The 27,426-nt window shown below is 48.7% G+C and overlaps 1 protein-coding gene across 4 annotated transcripts in view; it reads right to left on the bottom strand.

The window, feature by feature from the left end:
* Positions 1-27,426, bottom strand: part of ADGRB1 (adhesion G protein-coupled receptor B1) — a 140,317-nt gene that overhangs the window by 98,671 nt on the left and 14,220 nt on the right. For all 4 annotated transcript variants that reach the window (XM_053981688.1, XM_053981695.1, XM_053981704.1 and 1 more), the window contains exons 9-11: positions 24,891-24,966; positions 20,945-21,047; positions 19,900-19,943 (exon numbers count right to left, since the gene is read on the bottom strand). In XM_053981688.1, coding sequence (XP_053837663.1) covers positions 19,900-19,943; positions 20,945-21,047; positions 24,891-24,966 — 223 coding nt within the window. The remainder of the gene's footprint in view (positions 1-19,899; positions 19,944-20,944; positions 21,048-24,890; positions 24,967-27,426) is intronic.

The raw sequence follows: 27,426 nt of genomic DNA, 5'->3' as shown, positions 1-27,426 counted from the left end.
CCAAGTGCCACATCTACACATCTTTTAAATCCCTCCAGTGCTGGTAACTCAACCAATTCCCTGTCTTGCCTAAACTCATTGGGTATCAAGATCACCTTGGGAAAAAGGCAAAAACGGGAGCTACTGTGAACATATTGTAAGCAGAAGTTGGGACTTTTTCAAGCCGACTTTTCCAAGTGGAGGGAAGTGTATCAGTGGGACAAAAGGGGGATGGAAAGACGAGCAGGAGGACGGCTGCTCTCATTATCATACAGGGCTGCTTTCCAGCAGAGGACAAGGTGAGAGCAGCGAGTGATGGATCTGCCTCCCTCCCACCCCTACGTGACATTCACAGCTGCTTATCCAGGCCTTGCAGGATGCTTCTCTCCAGGGGCAGCTGCTCGGGTGTCCTTGAGCTTGCATGGAAATGTTTTGGAAGGTCCTGCATGGCAAGAACCGGAGACAGGGCTGGGCTGTTGTCCCCTCGTTGTACCACCCTGCAGGACCCTCCTGAAACTGCCTGTCTGAGCAAACACTGCGTGTTGTGTGCATGTTCCAGCTGGACACACAGATGTTCTGCTCGCTCCCTCAGCTTCCATGTCAGCTTTCCTGCTATGATTTCCTAATCACCACGAGATGCCAGAGACTTGGGGCTGGTTTTGCAGTTATTCCCTCTCCAACTAGGAAGGATCAAACTGGATCATGGCCCAAAAGATGGGATGTTGGGGAAGATGAAATAGGAAAGCCTTATAAATATGATCGCTCTCTACAATGGTCGCTCTCTGCATCCTTTTCTGTTTAGAAAAGGATGCAGCTCCACATCAGTAATTAACCTGTAGCTAGTCCAGGCAATCCTCTTTCTCTGCCCTGAATAACAGCCCGTCATCCTAGAATCACTCCTGAGAAACTGGGAAATTTCCCTGTTTTCACAGAAAACAACAATCAATGCACTCAAGGGATGAGCAGCAGCCTTGCCACATGTGCCGAAAATATTCCAGGGAAAATCCTCCAAGGAATTGAATGCATTAGCAGGATCCACCATCTCCTGCACCTGGACATCGTGGTCCCACACTCAAGCCTCACGGGAAAGATGGGAAGAATGGAAAAATAAGGTAGGGAATGATTTTGCTGAGCGTAGCAGGTGCCAATAGAAATGTAGGACATTGCAGCCAGCAGTGAGTGAGCTGGAAATGCTCCCTTTGGCTGCTCGAGGATGTACAAATGCACTTGGATTAAAGGCTGGGAGAGCAATGAAAGCACCTGGGAGGAGATGTCTCAGTCACATCCTCTGTTCTCACATGTCCTGTTTGCTGCTCAGCACTTCCAACTCTGTGGATGGCCCCAGCTGAGCCTAAAATCCCTCACAGCCCTCAGCCAGAGCTCAGGGGAGCAGAAGGATTGACATGACCACAACCATCACCCCATGCTTGCTCACACCAAACCCTGGCAATGGTTTGGGGATTTTGGAATTGTCCACTTGGGGATTTTGAACCCAAAATTTCTGGTGCATGGGACTGAAAGGAGAGAGGGAGATGAAAGTTTGTTGCTAGCTCTGAACAGAGAGCTGGAAAGTCCCAGCTCCGGTCCAGATCTCCTGTCCCTTGTGCCTTCTGTTTTTCAGCCTCCCCCTCTCTGAAATATCCATCTTGATGTTCTTCCCAGTTTTCCATGGCAAAGCCAGGGATGGAGACAGGCAGTTTGCCTCCTGTCTACCTCTAAACAGCACTTCCCAAAAGAGCAAACAAACAGTGCTGCCGACATCCCAGCCCTGTCTCTGAGAGCAGAGGAGGCCCCTGGGCCAGGTTGGGAAGAAGGATGGCTCTCCTGCTACCAAAACCCCAGCTCCAGGGGATGCTGCTTCTCAGAAACCTAAATCAGAACATTTTAATGGCTGAGCACAGGGCTAGAGGATAAAGAGACAAAGAAAAATAAATCAGGCGGATGACAGAGGGGCTGGGAATGGGAGGAGGTAGCAGACGGTAAAAGAAATTAAATCAAGAAGCAAAATTAAGGTGCTGCAGGCAAAGATGAAGATGCTGGATTAAAGATTAACTGTAACCAAGATGGAAATGTGGCCCTTTAAAGGTACAAATTGCTTCAATGCATTTCACAAAACCTACACAAATCTCTTAAGAATAAAGTTTTCACAGATGCAGCTGGATCACAGTAACAGAGATATCTGGACCTAAGAATTCTGAATGGCTTCACACTCTGGTGTTTCCAGCTGAGAAGGGGAATTAAAAGCAAAGGGAAGGCAATCACCCTAAAAAGCTGAAAGCCCTGCACTGAAGTAAAGGAGAGGGGATGCAAGCAGTCATTAGAGAAGGGTTTGGCACTGTACAGATAAATTCTGGGGGTATTTTCAAATCACTCTGAATCCAGGGGAGCTGCTAAGCCCTTTGGGGCTGTCTGCTCACCAAGCATTTTCTAATTTATCTCCTGCCAGCCAGCTCCAAAGGAATGGTGGGTGAGCTCGACGTGGGAGTGCACCTTTCACACCTGCTCCTTCACAGCCCAAAGGAAGAGACAGCTCAGACAACATTCCCATCAAATTGGAGCAGGTGGAGCAGGTTCACCCCTGGGCTCCAGCCTGGGGAGCAGAGGATCCTCATCCCTTCACAGCACATCAGGTTTTTGCACTGCTGCACATTCCCATCCCGGGATCGCCGGGAGAAAGGTCTCTCATGGATTGCCACCTCCTTTTAGCACCAGCAACTCACATTTTCCACTGGAGCACCTAGACTCTGTTCCTGGCAGAGTGAGGGGGGTGGAGGAACTGGATGAGGTCATGAGGGTTTTTTAAAACCCTGAGGTGTTTTTCTTAGACATTCTAATGAAAGTTTCCTGGGTGATACAGACCTAGGGGCACCCACAAAAGAAGCATGGAATGGTTTGTGTTGGAAGGGACATTTCAAGCTCATTGTAATGAGCAATGACCAACTTAGACCAGGTTGCTCAAAGCTGCATCCAACCTGACCTTGGACACTCCCAGGGATGTGGAAGCCACCACCTGGCTGTGTGAACCTGTCCCTTGTGGCACAACCCTTCTCCTGGGACAAACACAGCCTTGAGCCTTGCTGCTCTTGGAAGGATTCTCATGAGCAGAACCTCAGGGAAACATCAAAATTAAACTCAACGTGCACTTCAAGCCTCCAGCAGGACATCAGAGAGATCTGAGCCAGGTGAGAGTAGGACAACACAGGTACACAACCACACATGGACAAGGGGATGCTGCTCTGAAGATGAGAAGGTTTAGTCAGTGTGAGCTCAGCTCACCATGCTTTTTTCCCTGCCACTGCTTTCCTTTGGACCTTCCTTTCCCTTTGGCCCTTCCTTTCCCTTTGGCCTCCTTTTCCTCTGCACACCACGAAATGAGCATTTCATGGGAGTGGAACAGCCAAGTGAAGCTGAGCTGGCAGCTCCTTGAACGCGTGGAATGCCTCCCTCGTTCCCAGCTCAAATTTCGGAAAGCAACATCTGCCTGCTCCTGAAGGTCATTTGGATCCTGGATCAGGGATGCTGCACCACCTCCTCATTGCTATGCTGTGCCTGGAGCAGCCATAAATGTCCTGTCACATGAAATGCTGCCTCATTACAAGTTTTGGGAGGGAGGGGGCAAATAAAATGCAAAGCAAACGGCAAAAAACCCCACTCTGACGGGACCAGTGTGACTCCTGCCCTTACTTTCGTGGGTGTAGAAAGGAATCCAGAGGTTTTGCTTTGGACTTGCACTTGCACAAGGGGAGGAAACCCGTGGGAAATCGAGATGATGCTAATGCAGTGAGGGGGCTGGTGCAGCCACGGCTAAATAAACGCTAATAAATAAATAAATGCTGATGTTTAAGATCGCGCTGCCCCCTCTCCTTGAACACGCCGTTCCCAGCCCTCCTGGGGGCTTATCTGATGTTATCTCACCAGGGGGGTCGATGTAAACATCTCCCTGGTGGGCAGGGCCCGGATGGATCAGAGGGAAGAGGGTGAGATCCCTCGGGAGGAGTGGGAACACAGCAGCAGTGAGGCAGCTGGATTCAGGCTGCCAGGCTGCCAGGAACGGTACCTTGGCACAGCTTAGCAGCTGTGAGGATGCAGGGATGCAGGGATGCAGGGATTCAGGGATGCAGGGAGCCACTGGCAGCAAAGCAGAGGATTGTAGTGAAGCTAGAAAACAGCAGAGCAAACTTCCCTTCTCCAGCCCGCATGGGCAGCAGCTGCAAACACAAATCAAGCTCCAGACCTGCAAAGCTGGCAGAGGTTTTCCTGCAGGAAGATTTCCCCTGCCATGCAATCCCAGTGGTTTTAAGTGGACTGCATGACAGTGGTCGGGTCTGCTCAATTCCTGCCTTTTTGCCATGGATGTCTGGGAGGAAAGGCGTGGAGCCACAGCACCCCAGCAATTTTGCAAGGAGCAGGAATAAGGAGCAGGTGCTGAGCAGAGCAACACGGATCTGCTTGTGCTTTTCTCAGGAAAGCAGGTCACGGGGGAGGAGGGGGAGTCCTTTCCCAGCCTTGCTACTTCAAATGTGTTTAACCAAAGCCATGCTGGTACCCAAACGCTCAGCCAGCCCCTCTGGAGCTCATGCAAAGAGGGATTGCTATCAAAACGTTTTAAAGCCACTTTCTGCTAACAAAAAGGGCTTGCAGAGATACAAGCTGGTGGAAACCTCTCTACTCCCAGCAATATTTCTTCATTAGGCTTTCTTCTCTCTCCTCCCCATCCTGCTGTATCTCTGTACAACTGGAAGCAGAAAGGACAGAGAGTTCCCCAAAAAACCCAGGCTTTTGTTCTATTCTATTCTATTCTATTCTATTCTATTCTATTCTATTCTATTCTATTCTATTCTATTCTATTCTATTCTATTCTATTCTATTCCATTCCACTCCACTCCATTCCACTCCACTCCATTCCACTCCACTCCATTCCCACTTTCAGTGACACCCCTACCTTCAGCCACCCACCTTTCCCAAACTGGACAGATGTTGCAGCATCTGTGCAAGCTCGCACTCAACTGTCTGCCGTGCTTTATGTGCTGAGGTTCAGCTGAGGTGCAGTGACAGGTTTGGGAGAGCATTCATCCCAAAGGGAGTTTCTGACTACCCACTTAGTGAGAAGATGTGGAATATTCCTCAGCTAATTAAATACTTGCCAATTATAAGGCAGCACTGATGATGACTGTGCTGGCTAAAGCAATTTTTACTGAAAAACATCTCCGCTCTCCTGTCTGGGCTTTGCAGCACCGGGAGTGGCCTTTCTTGCAGGAATTGCTGATGGTGCAGCAGCAGGCACAGTCCTAGGGGTGAAATGTCCTTTATTTCCTGCCCATCCACCCCCCCCACAACCTGCCCGGCACTAAAATGCACATAAACCAGTGCCAAACACATCTATCTCTGCCTCCTCCCTTGGCAGGGTGATCATTTCAGCCCTTCCTCTGCACCTCCTGCAGACCTGAACAGATTCCCTGGGCTCAGCTTCCACACTGGAACATCCTTCCAGAGGGAAAACCAGCTCCTGCTGCTCAAAGGCTTGTGGTGCAGGGATCAGGATGGGGTCTATAGCTCCCAAGCTGGGAAATTCAGAAGTCCCCCTGAGCCTCACTGATATATCATGGATTAAGCAAATAACAGCTGAATGCACTCAACCCTCCTGGCACTCTCTTAGCCAGGGCCCAGGGGAGGCAGGGAGCACAGGGATAAAGCCAGGCAGTATCACCATCACAGATGAAATGCAGATGAAATCCCAGCAGGAAGCTTTTATCCTCTGGCTCAGGACTGCTCATTGCCAGGGTGCTTTCTCTGAAAGCCAAGCTGGCACCTGGAGCCAGGAATCTCCAAAGGAGGAGCTCAGATTACAGAGGGTGGGAAAAGGGAGATTCCTGGTGTTGCAGCTCCTTCCATCCCAGCCAGGAAGGTGGGCAGAGGGGAATGTCCAGAGGAGAGAAGCACATAAGCATCAGAATAAGGAATAAAGGAATAAACAGTGAAGATTTTGCAGAGAAGAAAGTTTCTGGAGCCACCAAGGAAGCAGAACAAGTCGGGGAGAGAGACAGAGAGTCTGAAAAGAGGGTCTGAGTGTGTGGAGAAAGTTGATCACAACATTTAGTTTGACACTCAGGAGTCCTGAAAGGAAAAAAGGTTGGAAGCTGCAGTGCTAAGGTGTAAATCTGGCAGTTTCCTCCCCAGCCCACCCGAAATGTCCCTGCCAGCACTGCTGGCTCGTGAATCAAGGTCATCCACACAGACTGAGCAGCAAGCAGACAGGTAGGTTAGGACCAAAGGGATGGAGCTGCTGGTCCCAGCCTTCATCTGCCCAAGGGTAACAGAACTGAGCAGGAAAAGTACAGTGGATGTGACAGCTCCCACTCCATCCTCCTGTTTGATCTTCCTTTCTTTCCTGAGATGACAGGAGGTGTCAGAGTGAAGGAGCACCGCTCACAAGCTGGGGGCTCCCAGGCCACCTCTTCTGAAAGCTTTTCTGGGGAGGAGGGGGAGGCCAGGAGGACAAAAATAAATGCTCCTTGTTCAGGGGACCTGAGAGTGGGTCCCCACGTCGCTCTTGCTTCAGAGCAGCAGAAAATGTTCTGAGAGTTCCTGTCAGTTCTGCTGCATTTTGAAGCCGTCTCACCCCTGCAAGCCTCCAAAGCAAAGTGACACTTGTCATTGGACCAACACTGCTCCCTCCTAAACCCTCCAAAAACACTAATCTGGGTAAAGGCAAATGTAAAAGAAAATTCAGAGCTGTAAGTGACCTAGAAAAGGAGACTTTTTTTCTTTTTTCTTTTTTTTTTTGTTCAGCTCCAGTTGCAGTAACAGCACACTGAAAGCTGTGAAATGCTGGGGCATGACAGTAATAGGAGTCATGTAAGTCCTGGTCCACAGACTTCAGCAGCAGCTCTTTGCTGGAGAGGGAACAGGCAGGACAACCTCAGCTGCCTCCCAGATCCTAGGAGGAGCTGGCAGAGCTGGCAATTACCAAAAGCTTCTTTTGCATTTGTAAACTGAGCGAGTTGGGTAGAAATGAGCTGGGAAATGCCCGGTGCTGTGATACCGTTTCTAACAACACTTGGGAGGTGCTGATGCCTGAGTGGAGACAAACACAGCAGCCCAGAAGCGGGGGTGGAGAAGGGGAGTTATTTTTATAGCTACCTGGAAAAAAAAAATCAAAACATTTTTGTCCCACAGACAGGATATTCCTGGGAACACTGTGTTGGAATGCACCTCACTATCACTTCAAACTGAATTTTAGGGAGCATTTCTTTACACAGAGGGTTGTCAAACACTGGAACAGGCTTCCCAGAGAGGTGGTCAATGTCTCAAGCCTGTCAGTGTTTGAGAGGGATTTAGAAAACCCTCTTAATAACTTTTAGATAGCCCTGAACTGGTCGGGCAGTTGGAGCTGATGATTGCTTTAAGTCCCTTTTAACAGAAAATTCTATTCTATTCTATTCTATTCTATTCTATTCTATTCTATTCTATTCTATTCTATTCTATTCTATTCTATTCTATTCTATTCCATTCCATTCCATTCCATTCCATTCCAATGGCAATTCTGAGATTCTTCCCCTGCCCTGTTCCACGTGTCTCATGCAAAACATCTTCATTCTCCCTCCTCACCCTGAGCTGTTTCTCCTGGGGATAAGCAGCGGATTCTCTCCTGGCACTCATCAGTGCAACTTTAATGACTGAAAAAATCCTTGGACTGCAACACAGCCACGGCCACGTGTGTGCTTTCCTCATCCCTGCATTCACACTGGATCTCCATGTCTTGGGCATGTTTAAATTACACTTTAGGCATCCAAAATCTCTTCCCTCCAGGTACCTTTGTAGCTGAAGGATGAGTTTCTCAGCCAGGACCTAGATCCTGCAGTAATGCCGGACACAGGGAGCTCCCTCCACTCTCCTTGTGTTGTTCCACGTGCAGCAGCTCTGGAGACACCTTTTTCTTGGATTTTAGGCATTTGCATCACAGAGTTCTGCCTCCCTCATCAACACCAGTAACCAATCAGTCCCTTGGAACCTATTTTAAATCTCCAGCACTGTTTTGACCAATACTTGGGATACCAGTACTGGAAAAGATCTGTCTGAACACAATTCCCAGCAGCAGTGATACATTACTGCAGCTTCAGTTTGGGCTCGCATGGAAGATTAAAGGTAAAGATATCCCAGCTGACAGCCAAAAAAAAAACCTGCAACAGCCCTTTGCCCAGGCCCCAGCCTAGGATTATGGGTGAAAAAAAGTCACTGGCATATTGATTATCCCTGGGATAATCCTGTGTCAGGAGCCTTGCTGAGGTTTGAAGATTCCTTCCTTAAGATTTGACACATGAGCTCTATGCACCATTAAATAAATAATAACCACAGCTAAAAGGGAATAGCATTCTCTTGGATCCCAGCTCCTCTGGGCTCCTTTTCTCCCAATACAAGCCACAGTTAACTTTTATTAAGAGACACCAGCAGAGTCGTGAGAGAGGGCAGGAGAGCTGAGTTGTGGCTCTGCTCTGCTCCTCCTGGGTGACAGAGGAGAAAGCACTCCCTGGTTTTCTCCTTCCCCACCTGAAAATGACATCGTTCTGGTTCAGGGGACAGACAATCACTCATCAGTGCAAATTGTGACCCTTTTCATTTTTATCTCCTTGGCTGGTTGGTGGTGGATTGGATCCGTCACCCAAAAATGAGGGGGACTGATGTGCTTCCCACCTATTTTTGCTGTGTGTGATGCCTCAGGTTTTATCTTTTATATTTTTCAGATTCTGTGCTGCTTTAGTGTGTGGGTCTGGGCTTCATATTAGGGGATGGTGAGCTTTCTTCACAGACTAGGTACACAAAACAATTCCTTCTCTAGCTGGAGACCAAGGACGAATGATCCAAATTTCAGGCCCAAGAGCACAAAAAACAGTGGACTGAAGAGGGAAAAAAAAAGAAGGATGGGACTTCATGGACTAAAGCTATAACTGGACAATTAACTCCAATATGCAAATAATCCAGAATTTAGAAAACTGTGAGACCCCATGACTGGTTGTGCATTTTGTGACCATTTTGGGTTCATCTTGTGTGTAGCCCTGGCTGGGCTCTGGTGCTGCCCAGGATGTATCCATTGAAGCTTTCTAATAAATCCCTACTTTATTCTTTAGCTCTGTCCAGCCTCTGTTCTAGGTCAGCCTTCACAAGGCATCACCTGCACTTCCATTCTCAGTAGCAAGAAAGGCTCTCCTCAAACCTGAGAAGATCAAGGCTCTTGCTGGGTCAGGCTTCAGGCCACCACCATGAAATCACAGAGTGGTTTGGGTTGGAAGGAACCTGAAAGATCATCTCATTCCAACCCCTTTCCACAGGCAGAGACACCTTCCACTGCCCCAGGTTGCTCCAGACCCTGTCCAAGCTGGCCTTGGACACTTCCAGGGATGGGGCAGCCACAGCTTCTCTGGGCATCCTGTGCCACGGCCTCCCCACCCTCAACCTGCCATGCACCAGGCTCTGGCAGAGGGTGAATTTATTCCTTCAGAGACAGTCAGCAAACCCCCTCCTGACATCCCACCAACATTCCACATGTCCATTAAACCCCCTGGAGATGCTGCTCTGGCCTGAAGCAGAAGGGAGCTCTGGGAGATGAACACTCATCTTCCAACTGGTCGGCGCTGTAATTGAATTAAAGGATTTGCAAAGCCCTGGAAAGAGCCTTGACAAGTCTGAAAATCATTCTATTCCGTGAAATTGGGCTTTCTGACCTCACTGCATCAGTTATTTTTCTGACTGGGGGTTAAAGTGCATCCAAATAAATCTGATGGACAGGACACAGAGGATTTGTCCTCTCCGGGAGTTTTGCTCATTGCCTTTCAGGACGGCCACTGGGAGAATCTGTCGAGCTCCACATCGAGTTGGCTGTCAGAGCAGGCTGGATATTCCATGTTTTTGCTAATCCTCTCTGCCAGGGGGCTGAGAGGCCACGGAGAGCTCAGGTGGGATGCACAGGTTGGTGTCTCATGCCCTCATGTGAGTAATCTCACAATGATGGCCCTGAGTCTCCTCATTCTACCTCATGAAGACCAAAACTCACGTGGTGACACTCCCTGCTGCCCACACAAAACAAAAACCACAATGGGAGCTCCTCTGGGTGGCCTGTCTGACCATCAAACTCACCTTTAGATAACCAGTTCTCAGTGATTAATAGGAATACTTATTTTTGCTCACTAACAAGAGCTCCTCACTCCCAGATTTCCTGACATTTCGGGGAGCTGTCTGATGTTATTTAGCACAGCAGGCTCAGGGAAAACTGAGGCACAAAGCTTACACTGATTTGCCCAGACACACAGAAAGTTCATCATTAGACAAGGGCTGCATCCTGGGCACTGTGGCCTCTTTTTGCTGCTGTTTTAGCAGAACATTTCATCTTCTAGCACAAGCAGAAGTGCATCTAGTGCACAAGCAGTCAGGTGAAAATGAACACGAGACCTTTTCTCCTCTTTAAAATGGGGGCAAACTTTCCCCATCCTTATTCACAGTGTGCCAGTTCTGGAGCCTTTTCCACCACATCCATCAGCCCTACCTTGTCCATCCTGCCACTCTATCACCTTTGAGCAATGGCATGGATTCAAGAGCCTGCACTCTGACCATTTCCCATGGAATTCCATCATGAGAATGAGGTGTCTGGGACTGGAATGGACAAAATAGATAAAATTAGATATTAGGGAGAAATTCTTCCCTGGGAGGGTGGTGAGGCCCTGGCACAGATTGCCCAGAGAAGCTGTGGCTGCCCCTGGATCCCTGGAAGTGTCCAAGGCCAGGTTGGATGGGGCTTGGAGCAACCTGGAGTTGTGGAAGGTGACCCTGCCCATGGAATAGGGTTGGAATAGGATGATCTTGAAGGTCCCTCTCTACTCAAACCATTCTCTGAATCTGTGATGAAGTTTTAGAAATACAAAATTTATTTTGGTTGTGGTGGATACTGCTGTTTCTGGCTTGCAGTTCAAGGATTCATTAAAAAATGAGGCATTTTAAGAAGTTCATCTGAACTTGCCTCAGTCTTGCAAGGAAGTTGAACAAATAAGCCTGATGGGCAAACTTCTTCTTGTGTCCTTAGCAAAGATAAAACATAAAACATCACCTGCTCAAACATCTACCTAGTGCTGATGGTCTGGGCTTTGTCCAGCCCTGGACCTGAGGCACTTGTGGTCATAACCCACCTTCCTCAAATCATGCACAGGCTGCTCTGGAGCCCTCAGCTCCCAGCAAAGACAGTGTTCCAGAGGACAGAGACAGAACCATTTGGAAAGTGGTGCTCTGTACTCAGACAGAATTTCTTGTGCCCATGAAGGCAGAGTAAATCAATCTAGAAAAGAAGGACATGGAGATAAAGCGAGTCCACTCTGATTTTCACACACAGAGGGTGTAGAGCATTCTGCTGGTGCAGCTCTTTGTGTCTTCTCCGTGCACCTGAGCCTGCCTTGAAGCTGGTTCAAAACTGCACCCTGCCGAGTCCCTGGAGTTAGAGCACACCAAAATCAGGCAGCAGATTTCCCCAAATTGCCTTTTTCCCCACACCTCCAAGGCTTGGAGCTGTGACCCAAAGCTCTCCACCAGCACACACAGATGCCTGGCCTGTGTTGTTACAGCCTGGAGTCTCCTCAGGCAACCTGGGAAGTCAAGTTGGATTTCCACCACAAGCCACCCTCAGCAGCCTGGCATGTCCACGAAGATGGCTCCAGGAGAGCTGGCAGGGATGCAGGGATGGCGAGAGAGGGATGCAGCCACAGAATCTTGGAATTGTTGGTTGGAAAAGATCCTCAAACCCAACTCTGGACCCAGCACTGCCATGTTCACCACTAAACCTCAACCCCAAGTGCCACATCTACGCATCTTTTAAATCCCTCTGGGGATGGTGACTCAGACACCAGCCTGGGCTGCCTGTTCCAGGGCTTGACAACTCTTTCCATGAAGTAATTTTCCTTAATATCTGATCTAAACCTTCCCTGGTGTGACTTGAGGCTGTTTCCTCCTGTCCTGTTGCTTGTTAACTGGGAAAAGAGATTGACCCTCACCTGGCTGCCTCCTCCTCCCCTGTCAGGGACTCATGGAGAGCCAGAAGGTTCCCCCTGAGCCTCCTTTTCTCCAGGCTGAGCCCTCCCAGCTCCCTCAGCTGCTCCTGGTTCTTGTTTGTTTGGTTTTTTTCCCAGAACACACAGCACAAACACATGTGAACACAGAAACCATCCCGAACCTCACGAGGCTCCAGCTCTCACCCTCAGCACTGAGCTGAGGTTGGGAATCACATCAATGAACCCAAAGCCCCTTCCCAGTGGGAGCATCCTCCAGGTGTCAGTGTCTGGCTTCTGCCAGGTCTGTAGAGAGCATTCATTTGTTCCACCCATATTCCTGACCTGGCTGGGGAAGCAAGGGAACATTTGATTCAGGGCCTCTGAATCCTCTGTCCTCTCCCCTTTTCCCTTCTGTCAAAAGGCATTAAACCCTGCTCTGCTGGCAGGCAGCAAAGGCCTTGTGCTCTCCTGCTCAGCTTCTCCTGCATGCTGTACTGTGAAAGGCACTGGAGAACAATCCAGCACCTGCTTTCCCAGTTCCATGAGCAATTCTGACCACTGGGAAGCAGCTCAGCAAAGGCCAAAGGAGTTTAACTCCTGTCCCAAACAGGGATGGACACAGCCCTGTGCTCTGCTGCTTTTTGCTGACAGAATTGGCCACCTCTTTCCTGAAACACCTGGAATGCAGGTAAAAACTCCCAGGAAAAGGTGTCCTTGTAACAAAGGAGGTGTCTGGCAGAACAGCCCCCTGAAATCTGCCCTTTGTGCTCCCAGCAGCCCCAGAGCCCAGGCTGAGCAGGGATAAATCCTCAGGCTCTGGAGGTGTGACTGGGTTTCACTGCATTGCCCTGTTTTGTCTGCTCTCACCCAGGGCTAGAAAAAGAGAAAAAGCTTCCTGGGACCACAATTCCATCTGCCTGGTTGCACACTGTGAGTGCAGTCAGACAGGCTGAATTAAGGGATCCTTCTAACTGGGTTTAACACAGGGGAACTAATGGGAATATTCAGATTAACCTCCCTGCGTGCCCCTGTGTAGCCAGCACGAGGCTTTCTTCCCTCACTGACATCCCCTCAACACATCCACAGGAACAGGAGGGAAAGGCAGGATTTGCAGCTGAAGATGTGGGGAATTGAACTGATTAAGGGCAATGGAGCTGGAACAGGACTGGCGAACACCAGAACGTGTTTGGGATCACATGAAGGGCAGTGTTGCTCCTTCACAGCTGGGTTGTTGCAGTAAAATATAGATATAATATATAATTTGTATAAAATTAATATGCAATAGGTAATTAATAGATCCAAAGGGGAAAGCAGCACACTGATTTCTCACAGGGTTTTAGGGTTTTAACAGACCACCAGGTCAAGGGAGGTGACCTCTGCTCTGCTCCTGTGAGACCCCTCCTGGACTGTGTCCAACTCTGAGGCCTCCAGCATCCAGTGGAACTGCTGGAGAGATTCCAGAGGAGACCACAAAGATGATCAAGGATGGAGCCCTTCTTCTCTGGAGCCCAGCTGGGAGAGCTGGGGGTGTTCAGTGTGGAAAAAAGAAAGTGTCAAGGACACCCTAGAGCCCCTTCCACTGCCTAAAGGAGCTCCAAGAGAGCTGGAGAGGGACTTTGGACAAGGGATGGAGAGCCAGAACAAGGGGAATGACTTAAAGCTGATAAAGGGTGGATTTAGCTTGGATATTAGGGAGAAATTGAGGGTGGTAAGGCCCTGGCACAGGTTGCCCAGAGAAGCTGTGGCTGCCCCATCCCTGGAAGTGTCCAAGGCCAGCTTGGACAGGGCTTGGAGCAACCTGGGACAGTGGAAGGTGTCCCTGGCGATGGCAGGGGGGTGGAACTCGAGGACCTCTGAGGTCCTTTCAAGCCAAACCATTCTGTGACTCTGTGAAGTGTCTGTACCTGGGGGAATCACTCATCCCTGTCAGCACAGACAGGCTATGACTGCCTGATCTACAGCTCTGGCAGGGTCATTAATGCTTTGCATGACAGACAGGGTGAAAGAGAAGCTGTTTCTTGACTTTGGAAAGCTTTTCTTCAAAAGATGGGCAGTGGGAGATGGATTAACTGATGTGATGAGCAAAAATATTTCTGTGGGATGTTAGAGATAAGACAATCCCTGCATGACATGTTTCTGGTGGTGGGGAGTAGAGAAATCAAGAGAGCTGTAAATGCCCTCCAAAGGGAATCAGACCAGTTGGAATCCGAAAAAGCCCCAAAAAGCACAGGAAAGGAAAGTGAATGCCTTTCTCTTTCAACAAGTGGTGTGGAGCACATGGAACTCACACTGCATCCTGCTCCTTGTGCTGCCTTGCAAGGACTTTCCTTTTATCCTGTAGGACGTGCAGTCAGGAATTCAGACAGCTTGGGATTCTGCAGATTAGACACTGGATATCCCACCCAAAAAACGGGAATTTCAGGCAAAGCAGCTGCACTTCAAGATTCATGGGGTATCCAAACCACAAACACCAAAGAGTACAATTACCCTATGAAAAGATTATACAGTTCCTCCTATCCTAGGATATCTTGGGGGCTCCTCTGAGTTGTTCCAGACAAAGCAAACAAACAAAAACACCCCAAAAAAACTTGCTCTGACACTTCAAAACTCTCCCTGTGGTTTGTGTCTCTGGCACCTCCAGGACCGACCCACACCTTACCCCTCAAGCAGTTCCTGTCTGAAAAAGTCCCATGAGCAGGACTGTCCTCAGCCTCTGGAGCTGTATTTTAGGATACCACGAGTTCCCAGGTGATTTCGCCTCACCCCAGAGCTGAGGCAGTGTTTGTTTTGTTCTCCAAGCCTAACCTTGCTCGCACAGGTCACCTTCGTAAACAGTGAGGTTTGCATTTCCTAAGTCAGGTAGGTGAAAGACTTTAATTACTGCAACAATCTTTCCCAAGGGAAGCCGAGGGTGTCCTTGAATTAAAACCACAGATTCCCGAGGCATTTTCTCTTCCAGGAGCAGAAAAGCTTTTATGCAAATATTTTGGAAGGTTTGGAAAGGCCTCTTAAGATCAGTTATTGTAATGCCTGCTTATTATAATGCTAAGTTATTAAAATGAGACAGAGGAGCAGAGGAACTGCTCTTTGGAGACAGGTGTTCCCTGTGGGATGAGGGTTCCCCTAGCAATGCAGACCTGCTGGATCTCACTCTTTGTGTGTCTGGGGTTGGGTTTCACACCTGCATGGCCTGATTTTGTCTCCTGCACCAGGGGCTAAAATACAAGCCCTCAGCTGGCTTGGACCCTGCTGTCACCAAGGAGGAGACAAGTTGTGCTCACCTGTTGCAGCCTGATCCCATATTGCCTCTCCAGACCCTTCAGAGGATTTTGGGATGGAAGGGACTTTAAATATCTTCTCATTCCAACGCCCTGCCATGGGCAGGCATACCTCCCACTATCCCAGGTTGCTCCAAGCCCCATCCATCCTGGCCTTGGACACTTCCAGGGATGGGACTTTCCTGGGAATTCCAATTTCCAGGGTTCCAACACCACCCTCATAGTAAATAGTTTCTCCCTAATATCCAATCTAAACCTACTTTATTTCACTTTAAAGCCATTTCTCCTTGCCCCATCACTCCATGCCCCTGTCAGACATCCCACACTTTGTGGTTTGTGGCTGTCCCTTTCCATCTCACACCAGTTCTCCTCATTTACCTGATCCCGTGCTCAAAGAACACCCAAACACAGCTTCGATGGCCTGAACCCAGATTCATCAGCCCCATGGGGCAGCAGGACAGCCCTGCAACACTAAACAGTCCCACATCTTCCTCTGCAGCCACAGAATCATGGAATTGTTAAGTCTGGAAAAGATCATCGAGCCCAACTCTTGACCCACCATTGCCATGCTCACCACTATACCTCATCCCCAAGTGTCACATCCACACGTTTTCTGGACACTCCCAGGAGTGGTGACTCCACCACTACCCTGGGCAGCTTGTTCCAAAGCCTGACCGCTTTCCCAGTGAAGAATGTTTTCCTAATATCCAATCTAAACCTCCACTCGTGCATCTTGAGGCCATTTCCTCTTGTCCTGTCACTTGTCACCTGGGAGAAGAGACCAACTCCAACCTCATTAAAACGTCCTTTCAGGGAGTTGTAAAGGCAGGTGAAGTGATACTGTCACCACCAGTAACAAACCTTGGCTCTGTCTCCCTGTCCCCATTGCCCGATGAAATCCCTGTTGTGCACCAGGGCAAGGCAGGTGAGAAATGAAACTCACAAGAACATGAGCACCACAACCATGGCTGTATTTATCAACTCCTCCCCTGTCCCAGGAGGAGAAAGAGGGATCAGGAGACCAGATCCTGCCTGGGTTTTCACTTCATCAGGGATAAGCAGCCAATAATTACTCCAGATGAATACCCTTGGAGGAGAGCCAGAGAATCCCAAATCATTCTCTGATTTCAACTTTCAGTTTACCCAGCCCATGCTAAGCTTGTTAATCACACTCGCAGCACCCAACACAACAGAAATTGGTCCCTGATCTTCTCCCCTCTTATTTCATGCCATGAGGAGTTGGGGGCGAGGGAAAGAAAAAAGAGAGGCAGAGGTGCCACCCACAAATCTCGGAGTCACTCAGAGGGGCTGGGATTAATAAATCAAAAATCTATTGTTAATAGTACAAGCTTAAATATCCATCTAAATGCAAATGAATGAACACTCAAGGCTTCTTCCTCTTTTTTTATTTCCAAGTGCTCTCTTCGACAGCTCCATCTTTGAGGAAGCACATGGTCACCAGATAATTGTCTGATTCTAATTGCAATTTTACAGTCCAACCCTTCACAGCCCATGGATTTTAAGTGGCCTTTAAAGGATTTTGGCTCTGGATGGGATTGGAAGCTCAGGTGGCTGCAGGAACAGGAAGGAACTCTGAAGGGAGGATTGCTCCAGGTTTCCAGCCTCTGTACCTGTTCAGTCACAGGAGGCAAGGGGTTAAATCCAGAGGCTGGGTCACTGGAGACAGGTGAATTTGGGTCACCAAGATCTGCAGCCTCAGGTGGGTGGCTGTGAGTGTGGGGAAGCTCCACCTGGCCACCCATCCTTGGAGCAGGAACACGGAGAGGGGCACAATAGGAATTTTGAGGGGGCTCAGCATCTTCTGAGAAAGCAACACCACAACAGGCTGGCTTGGGCTGCACAGGGAATGCAGCAGGGGGAGAACAGGCAAAGAAATGAAGCTGTAAATTCAGTAAATTGGTCAGAACTGGGAAACGGGATTTCACAGAATCACGGAACGGTTCGGCTTGGAAAGGACCTTCAAGAACATTTAATTCCAACCCCTCTGCCATGGACAGGGACACTTTCCCCTAGACCAGGTTACTCAAAGCCCCATCCAACCCGATCCTGAACACTTCCAGGGATGGGACATCCTTAGTTTCACCCATTTGCACAACACCTTATGAGACTGATCGGTGGGAAAACCTCCAGGCCACAGGGAGAGGTGGCAGGAAGGAGAAGAAGGGAGCAAAGAGGGGGACCACAAAAGAGTGGCTGAACCATGGAGTTTCCTGGCACAGAGCCACCAATCACGACCTCTACCAGATACCAGGCAACAAGTCCAGGGTGCAAAAGTTCTTGTTCCGAGCAGGAAACAATTACCCAAAATTGTGATTCAAACCCCTCGACAGCTCCAGAGCGCTGTTCAAGTTCGAGGCGAGCAGTCAGGACTGGGGAAGAGGGTTTGCATAATTTGCCTTTCATTAGACTTTCCCAAGAGGCAGCAGCGGTAGCAAATCAGCTTTAAAATGTTGTGCAAATCATCTTTTAAAATACTGCACAAACAGCTTGGCAGCTCCCCTCACGGATCAGCTCTAAGTTTTGAAACATCGTCAGAGCAAAAATCTGCTGACATCAGGATCTGGGTCTTTTCAGCTGCTCAAGATTGTAAATGTTGGTTGCAAACACTTGCAGGTGTGCACACACACCCCCCAAAATCCCAAAACATGGAGAAAGTGGAGGCTTAGCAGCAGCATTTGCACAACCAATCTGCTGGGGAGTTGGAATCCACCCTTGAAAACTGACCCGTGGCCTTGGTGCTAAGCAATTTCCTGCTCAGCTCTTAGCTCCCATTCTTTGGTGCCATGAGGATGCAGGGATGATGAAAGACTGAAAGGAATCCCAGCATCCTGCACTCCCAGAGGGAAAACAGGCAGCCCAAGAAGCTGCTGAGCCTTGGGTGGAAGAGTGTGGAGCAGCCAGAGCTCCCAGGGCAGGCAGTACCTAGTCTAGATGGTTGGAATGAGATGATCTTTAGGATCCCTTCCAACCCAAGCCATTCTCCAGGATGAGGCAGAGCTGATGATGCTGAACTGCCTCCAGTTCAGAAATGCCATCCAAACCTCTCAGTCCATGCTCAGCACTGGGCAAACCTTCATCTGTGTCCTACCAGGCACTTCCCAGCGCCAGCTCTGACAGATTCCCGTACCCACCCTGAATGGCATCCCTGTCCCTCGGCCATGCCCAAACTGGATTTTGCTCGTTTCATGCTCAGACTGCAGCTAATTAAATCCAGGTCTGAGCATGGCAGGGAAACATCTCCATCTTCCTGGACACAACCCTCTCTCTGCTTTTGGAAAGCCAAAAGCAATGGGATGGAGTGCAGAGCAAAAGGGGCAATGGTTCCAGCTCCTGCCTTTACTTGCCAAAAATTGGGTTGTTGTACAAGTGCTTTAATTCCATTCCAGCTTGGAGAAACAACAGATCTAGCAGAGCAGGCCAGCTCCTGAACCTGCCCCCAAATCCAACCCTCTGTGCTGACCCACACACTCTTTGGCACACAGAAAATATTATAAACCCCCCTTATATTAATTTCTTGGAAGTCCACCTGCATCTCAACCATTTTCTAATGCTGGAGCAATTTTCACTAGAAGCCAGAGGGACCAGTTCTGCCCTGGGCTACAATACAGGTGTGATTCCACAGGCAGGGAGAACCTCTGGGTTCTTCAGCTTTGCTTTGGATCCACTCAGAGATGCCAAATTAATCCCATACCAACAGGAACTGAGCTGAGTGTAAATATGTTGCCTGCCTCTGTGTGCATATGCTACTTAATGGAGCATAAAAGGACAAGAATGGAATCATTTTTCAGATGCTGCTGGTAATAATAATAAATAATAATAATAAATGCAGGGGCATGTGCCAAATGTCTGAGATCTCAAGGAGAGGAACTGACTGCAAGCAGAAGAGGAGCCAGGTAGGAGCTCAAACTGAGTTGCAAAAGTCAGTGAAGTAAAACCACCATTAAATCAAACACTTTGTATCCCTGTCAGGTTCACTCAGGATTTAAGACCTCACTTTCAGAGTGGTTGGTGTTTTTGTTTGTTTTTTTTGTTTTTTTTTTTTTTCTTTATATGATGCACATTCTTTGACAACTACTCCACATATGGAATTTATGGTCCCAACTCTTCGTGGTAACTTCAGATTGGTTTTTTTTTTCCCCCGGTAGCCACAAGCACATCACTCAAACCCTCCTGAACAACACCAGCCATCGCTGGAATTCTGGCAAAATCATTTTTCTATATCACAGCAACACAATGTAAAGTTCCTATCACCTGAACTTCACCTCCACAGGCCATATTTGCAACTGATTTTTTGTTACTCTCCTTATGATGAGCACTGCAGAGAGCCAAGCACAGCTGTGCTTAGCTCAATCTGAAAACTTCCACAGTCCTGGGTCCCAGTTCATGCATCCTATATGTGGAAAAATCCAAAACAGTACTAAAAGACAGCTCAAAGAGAAGCAGTGCACGTGTGAAGGAAGAAGCACTCCCCATCAGGGCAAAGAAAATACTGAGTATAGAGAGCAAGAACTGACACATCACTGCTAAAATGGTGACGATTTCACCCAAAAAAGCAAACAGACCTGCAAGAATAAAGAGAAACCCACAGAACTCACCCATCATTTTCATCCCACAGGATGCAGGTCTGGTTGGTGGTTCCCTGCCAGGAGACAAGAAAGGGAAAATGGAAACAAATCAGTGTCTGTGGAGTGTCTGGAGTGGAATAAGGATTTGTGGGGCTTGTAAATCTCCTTCCACTGCCCTAAGGATGGGGGGTGCCTGGGATACACCAGATGAGCTGTCATGGATCTCAAATCCTTGGAATGGCTTTTGCCAGCCTGGGATTGAAAAGGCAGAATAAAATGTTTGGTTTGTTCTGCATCACGAGCACTGCAGAGGGATTTGACTCTGCCTCCCTCCTGACTCAACCCACGGATATTCCTCCTTATCCCTCCTTCTCACACAGAATCCTTTTGCTGCTCCCTTCTGGAAAGTGGATCAAATACAGCCTCTGCTTTTGTGGGACAAAAGCACAGCCCTGCAGGAGGGGGTCAGGTGTGTTTAAAGCCTCCTGGAAGAGGTTTGCCTCTGACTCCAGCTGTCTGAGACAGCTTTGGAAAATCCCTCCAGCAGAGTCCAAAGACACAACAGATCTTAATATTCATGTTGCAGAGCCCCAGGAGGGCATCTAATCTCCACAAGGATGGGTCTTGGGGTATGTAAATGTCCCATAAATCTGCTTAGGGTTGAGCAGAGGAACATGGAGGGAATTTTTGCCTGCCTTGGAAAGCATTGAGGACAACAGTAATATTCCAGAATTAATGAGGATAACCTTTCCCCCTGCCTTTCCCACCTCAAAGAAGACCATTGTTACACCAAGTTATTTTAATGAGTGCACAATTATTCCTGTGTGACGATGCCCACAGTGAAATGGTGTGAACTGGGGACAAGCATGGCCATGTTCCCTGTGCCAGCAGTGGCACCGTCCTGCTGCTCTGGAAATGAAGCTTTATTTTTTTGGGGGGAAGATCGAAGGGTCCTGCACCAGCAAAAAGATGTCAGTAGCCCATCAAAACCACCTCCTTCCTTGCAGCAACACATTCCTGCCCTGCAGAAGCAAACACAGCCATGGGATGGGGCAGGTTCCCAGGAACCACTTACATTGTACAGGTGGGAGAATTCGATTTCCAGAGGGGTGAGGAGAGAGCGAGGGAATGGCTTCACAGTCACAGAGATGACTTTGGAGTTCAGAACAGTGCTGTTCCTGGGGAGGAGAGGGGAAAGAGAGCTTTTAGAGGGATTTTTGTGGAGCAGGGAATCCCGTGGCAGCCATCACTGGTGGTGCAAGGTTTACAGTGCAGAAGGGGTTGACCCCATTATTATAAAATACCCCCAAAGACATTTGCTGCCGATGCACCCCATCCTCTGACCTCTGGGCTCCCCTCACAGCCAATCCACATGTATCCCTCCAAAATCAAACCATTTTATGAACCTTATCAACCCCTAAAGCAACTGGCCTTAGAGTCTGTATCTATCCCAGAAATAAAATATTCCTGGGCTCATTTTCTGTCTCTGCCACGAGGAAACAGGAGCTCATTTGGACTGCAGTGAGCCTTGCAGGTCCCTTCCAACTCAGAATATTCCATGATTTCACATCTTTTCCAAAAAGGAAAATCCCATTTTGCCTCTCCAAGGCTGGCTTAGCCTGCACTGCAGTGAGGCTGAGGCATGGTTGTTTATCCATGGGGCAGCACAGGATCCTGGCTGGAGGCACTGGTGTGTATCTTCATTCCCTGAGGACCAAAAGCAAATGGAAAAAGGCCAAACCTTTCATGTAGATGTCTAAATGTCTGTGCCCAGACAAATATTGTAATAAATCTGGCAGCCCTGGGAGATTTGGCTCTTGGAAGGGGCAACAAGTGAGGAGGTATCTCCCATTCCTGGAAAGTCAAACTCTTTGTAGGCACTTCCCTGGATACTGAAGATCAAAATATACAGAGTTTCCTCATTTTTCTGCATTTTTTTGAAGTTTAACAAACTGCTGCAAAAATCTTTCACTTTTCTCTCTGGATTTTATGTTTATTTTTAAAAAATAATTAGGTGCGAAAGATTTGCACTTGCTTAACAGCAGCTAAAACAAATAATGTTTAAAGAAAAAAAAAAAAAAAGGAGGAAAAAATTATTTAGAATTGTCCACGGATGTGTAAGTGGGTGCTCAAAAAGCTACTGTTCCACCAACACTAGAGGGAACAACAACATTGATTTAACAGTGAAAGAAAAAAACAAAAAATATATCTTTTCCTTTAAAAAAAAAGGAACAACTAAACGAGAAAATGAAGAAAAAAAGAATGAAGCGACAAAGCCCAACTATCAACCTACAGAGGAAAAGCAAAGGAGTAAATAAGGGGAGCAGGCAGCTGTAAGAAGCTAAAAATGGGATGTGCTGAAAGGTAACCACCAGTGCATGTCTTCATTAGAGGCTGTGTCTGTAAGGGTCAGTCCTTGGGTCAGTGCTGCTGAATATTCGCAGGAGCAGCAGGGATGACACCCAAACCTCCTTGTGGAGGCTGAGGAGCAGGTGAGAATCGGTGCAGCCAACACAGACAGAATGAGAATTTGATTTTCCAGCGTGGCACGTTGCTGGAACACAGAAGTCACCGGTGTGCAGACCATGAAGGGTGATCAGTGGCCAAGAAGCTGCAGCTCAACCAGAAGTTGAAGGAGGCTTATAAAAACAACGGAGAGCAACTTTTTACATGGGTAAGTAATGACAGCACAAGGGGGAATGGTTTTAAACTACAAGAGGACAGGTTTTAAATGTAATTAAATGTTGAGAAGAAATTCTTTGCTCAGAGAGTGGTGAGACCCTGGCACAGGTTGCCCAGAGCAGCTGTGGTTGCCCCACCCCTGGAAGTGTCCAAGGCCAGGTTGGATGGGGCTTGGAGCAGCCTGGGACAGTGGAAGGTGTCCCTGCCCATGGCAGGGGGCTGGAATGGGATGATCTTTAAAATCCCTTCCACTGAGATGAAGCAAAGAACGTCTGTCTGTACCCTCCTTGTCTGGATTCCACTGTGCTGTTGGGTTCAATTTCACTTTGAGAGGGGGAAACAGCAAAGGGAGTTCAAAACAGAGACACAAAATCGATCCAGGTGCAGGAAAACAAACAAAATTTCTCTGTTGGAAGGCTTGTCTGATAGTTCCTTGCACATGGTGGGGCTTTTCAGTCACCCACCCAAAGGCCAAATGCCTGGAAGTGAAAGCCAGATAAATTCAGCCTTAAAAAGAGAGGCAGGCTCCTGGCAGAGAAGGTAATTAAGCAGCTGAGCAGCTCGTCGGGGATGGAGAAGGACTCAAGTGTCACGGGGAGTCTTAAAGGAGGAAGATGAGTCGCTTTTCCTACAAGCACTTTGCAGTCCAGCTTCTGGGAAGAAAACAAAACACGCAGAGATTGGGCTTGAGCAGGAGCTCAGAGGAGCTCGGAGGGCTCCTGAGTGGCCACCAAGGGTTGCAAAGGGCTGTGAGCACAGTGCTGGGTGAGCACACAGGGAGGAGCCTGGCTGGTGACTCTCTGCTGTCCGTGTCCCCTGCAGCAGAGTCCAGCTGGGACCAAGCGCCTCTCTCACCTCCCTGGCTTGGAAAATCAGGTTTTGTGTGCAGCCCATCCCAACTGTCACAGCTGCCAAGATCTGCTGGGCTCTCTGGATCCAAGGGGACAGAGTAATGTGTGACTCAGAGACAGAATTGCTGCTTGGGGGGAGGTAAATTGGGACAATTAGGAACAGCTCAGCTGGTGATGTTTGCTGAGTTAAATCCACTTTTTTTTTTTTTTTTTTTTTTTTCCTCCTTCTTGGAAGAAACCCTCTGCATTGAATCAGAGTGGTCCAGTCCAGGGTCTGGGTCCATATTTCTTACGTGTACCCAGGAATAGCTGCTCTCCTCCATTGTCAGAAATATTTCTGACCCGTAGGCAGCTATGTTGTTATTTAACAACATTCTCCTTTTTAATGCTGTGTCCATTTGCACAGCACTGAAGTAAGAGGTGTTTTACTGCTGCTTTCATTTATCTTTTTTTTTTTTTTTTTTTTTTTTTTTATTTGACTCTCCACAGGTGATTCAAGACTCGAGAGTTTTTTAAAGAGGGACTGTCCTTTAATTAAGGAACATCTTAAATCAGCTGTCCCCTGGGAAAGCTGTTCGGAGGCTGTGGCTGCCGCAGCTGCTGGTTATCAGAGCTCATTCCCTGCTTGGCCAGAGGAAGCTGAAATACCACTGGATCATTTGAGCCAATGATGTTTATTGCCCTTCTGATCTAATTCCCACTGCTGTAATGGAAGATATTACAGAATACAGTTGGCTGACTTGCTAATTCCTCTCTGCACTCACTCGGAGCTCTTTTGCCATTGCCAGCGCTAAATCTGGAGGTATTTAAATGATTATCGGTGAGGAGAGATGCCCTGGTGTTTATGGTAAATGGGCTCACGCTAATCAGTGCAGAACAGATTTAGAAGGTGCCTTAGGATGCTTAATTTACTGCCTCAGTACCAGTCATTGGGGAGAAAAAAAAGCAAGAGTGAGAGGAAAAGGAAGAGGAGCGAAGAAAAGGGGACGGAGTGCTGAACACAAAAGCTTTGGTGCCCGAGGCGGACGCGCAGCCAGGCGTGCTCTGCTCCCCTCTCTCCTCCCCAGCCTGATTTCTGCCTTGCTGCTCTCCAGGGCTCAGTGTGGCTGGCAGCTCAGGAAGATCAGGGCAGCTGAGCATCCCCCATCTGTCAGGGCTGCCAAAATCCTGCGTGACCAGGAGGGCAGGGCGAGGTTCCATTCCTGGAAGGCAAAGGGTGGCAGGGAAGAGGGAGACAGCAGCACTGATCTTCCTCCCCTCGTGTCTGGGGTGCTGCACGTGGATGAGGAAAACATTCCTGCACCTCCAACCTGTGACACGAGCCTGGCCCTACCTGAACATGGGGTGAAAATATTCCCACTGCAGGTCAAAATCTGTCTCGTTGCACCCAGTGATCTCTACTTTTCCCTGGAGGACCAGTGCTCAGCAGCCAGAGGGATCATCCTGGTGATTCCCAGCTGCTCCCCATCCCCAGGCAGCCCCTCTTACCTCTGCAGGGAGAGGATGTTGCCCACGTTGCGGTACAGCACGGTCCCAACCACGAAGACAGAGGAGTCGTCTGACACTGCAGGACACCAGAGGAGAGGGAAGAAGACAACAGCACTGAGACAATCAGGGTGGCAGCTGTCCCCATGGAACACCCCAGGGCAGGATTTGGCTTCTGGAGGAGCATGGCCAGTACCGACATCACTGGAGTGGGATGCAGTGGCTGCTGTCACTATAGGGAGGGCTCAGCACCTTTGGGGTGACCCAGTATCCCAGATTTCTGCCTTCACCAAGGCTCACCCCTCCCAAATGGTGCTCCCCCGTTCAGAAACCCCCAAATTCCTCTGACAGCACCACAGCAGACAAATCTGCTGTGGTGGAAAGGTCTCTTGCAGCCACCTTGAGGCCTTTGGAGCCGTCCACAGCTATCAGGCCATCAGAGAGAAGAGCTACGCTCGGGCTGACAAGGCCAGCGGGAAGGGGAGAGGTCCCACTGCGCCTGCTCTGACCCCAAAACTCATGTGCTGCCTCTGGGGGCTGCAGCAGATCCAGATGAGCCTCTGAATCATCCGTGTGACCTTTGGGCACGTCACTTGACCTCCTCCTTCTCCTCTTATTTATCCTCCTCTTCCTCCACTACCTCACGGTGCCCCAGCTGCAAAAAAAGCCAGAACTTCCCCTGGTAAACCACAAGCAGCAGAGGCAGCCCTGGGGCTGGATTTTCAGGGGAAGAAAAAGCAAGTGGCTGTGTGGAAAGCAATGCTGAAGAAGCCTGGGAAAGCACCAGGTGGGGCTTCTCTGATATCTTGTACTGAGGCTGAGCTGACAGTGTGTCTGCTCCATCACTGCAGGACAGACACAGCTCGGCATGTCTGTCTTTCTTATCATCAAATTGGGATATCTGGTGAGCACATAACTGAGAGAGACTGACAGACTGGCTTGTAGAGCTATTTTGTCACCCAGCTGCATAAATCAGTGTTGGCCCATCGAAATCAACTGTTCAAAGTCAGCTCCCAGCAGTGAGGGGGTTTGGATTTGGTCTCGTGAAGCTGCCTGTCCTTGCACTTTGCTCAGGATAGCTACTCTTGTTCCCAGAGAAAAGTGAGGATCAAAACTAACAGAGGTGGATTTCTGCTGGAATCACTGAGTAACCCCTCAAAGCCTACACCACCAGCATAAGATATTGAATAAAACAGAGGCAGAAGAGCCCTGGGTGCTATTCAGGAAACCATGGAGAGGTGAGCAGTCATTGGAAGTTGTTTCCTCAGGGTGGATGTTATGTTTGTTTGCTCAGTCACGACAGCTCAGGGGCCCTGGAGCAGCTCTGTGTGAGGATGCTTCCAACAGAAATCTAGAAAACATCTCCATGGGGAGCTGGATACTTTTGGGACAGCCCTCAGCCTCAGAGCAGGATCAGCTTCATCTAGGTCTGGTCCAGCAATTTGCCCAACAGTTAATTAAAGATATCAAAAGGTGAAGGCACCACAGCTTCCACAAACAAACTGGGATAACGCTCCCAACGTGCTCCAGCTTCTCCCAAGAAGCTCATGCTGTCTGCAAGGCACAGCCAAGCACAAGGAGTACTCGACAAGGTCCTTGCTCTGCCAGTGACTCACTGTTTACCCTTGGGGGTGTCACTTAACTGTTCTTGGCCTCAGATTTCCCAAGCTGAAGTGATGGCTGATGCCATCCCCAGCAGGGAGGCCCATGACAAAAGGTCCTCGAGGCCAAAGGACTTTTGTAGCAACAATTCAGTCTCCAGCCTCCATCCCAAGGAAAGGGAAGCCAGCAGGTCTCAAAGCCATGAGTGCCAAAAGTAAATCCCATCATCAATCAACTCAATTTAGGGTCCTGCTTTCGAGAACTCAGGGCTCAATCCTGCCAAATGTTGTCTCTGCCTAAAGATGAGCACCTTGAGTGTGCTGGTTCCTGGGACTCTCATCCATCAGACCATCCCAGAAACCTCAATTTTTTTTTTTTTTAATAAATAGTTTTGGGTTATCCTAGCGTGCAGTGAGAGATTTCCAGATCTGGCAGTGAGGCCAGCTTCGTTGAGGCACCACCTCCATGCTGGGGCTCCTATCCATGCCCTGATGTGGAGCCTCAGTGATAAATACCTCTGAATTTCATTTCTGGGGGCAGGAAATTTCACAAAAGGGCCATAAATCCCTGGATCTATCAAAGCTTGTCCCAGCAGCAGACTCAGCTGCTCAGCCTGACCTGCTGACTCCCAGCTACTCACCCTCAGATGGCTCCATCAGGTCTGGATCCAGGCTTGCAGGGCACCTAAAGCATTGTCTGCCAATTTTTCCTGCTTCTTTAGGGAAAGATAAACATCCACACCCAGGCACTAAACCTGCCCTGAACTTCTGTGAGGAGTTTAATTCGAACTCTTAGGACATATTTGAAAGCCTTATTGGCACTCATCAATGCTGTGATGTCCAAACATTTGTGAGCAAATCCAGCTGATCTGGAAGAGGATTTGAAGACAAAGCAAACGGAAGGCACCACTCTTAGAAAATGAAGGGAAAAAATATTA

This window comes from Vidua macroura, chromosome 1, assembly GCF_024509145.1.
Source record: "Vidua macroura isolate BioBank_ID:100142 chromosome 1, ASM2450914v1, whole genome shotgun sequence".
Lineage (NCBI taxonomy): Eukaryota > Metazoa > Chordata > Aves > Passeriformes > Viduidae > Vidua > Vidua macroura.
The sequence above is the reverse complement of the archived record's forward strand: the minus strand, read 5'-3'. Positions and strand labels throughout refer to the sequence as shown.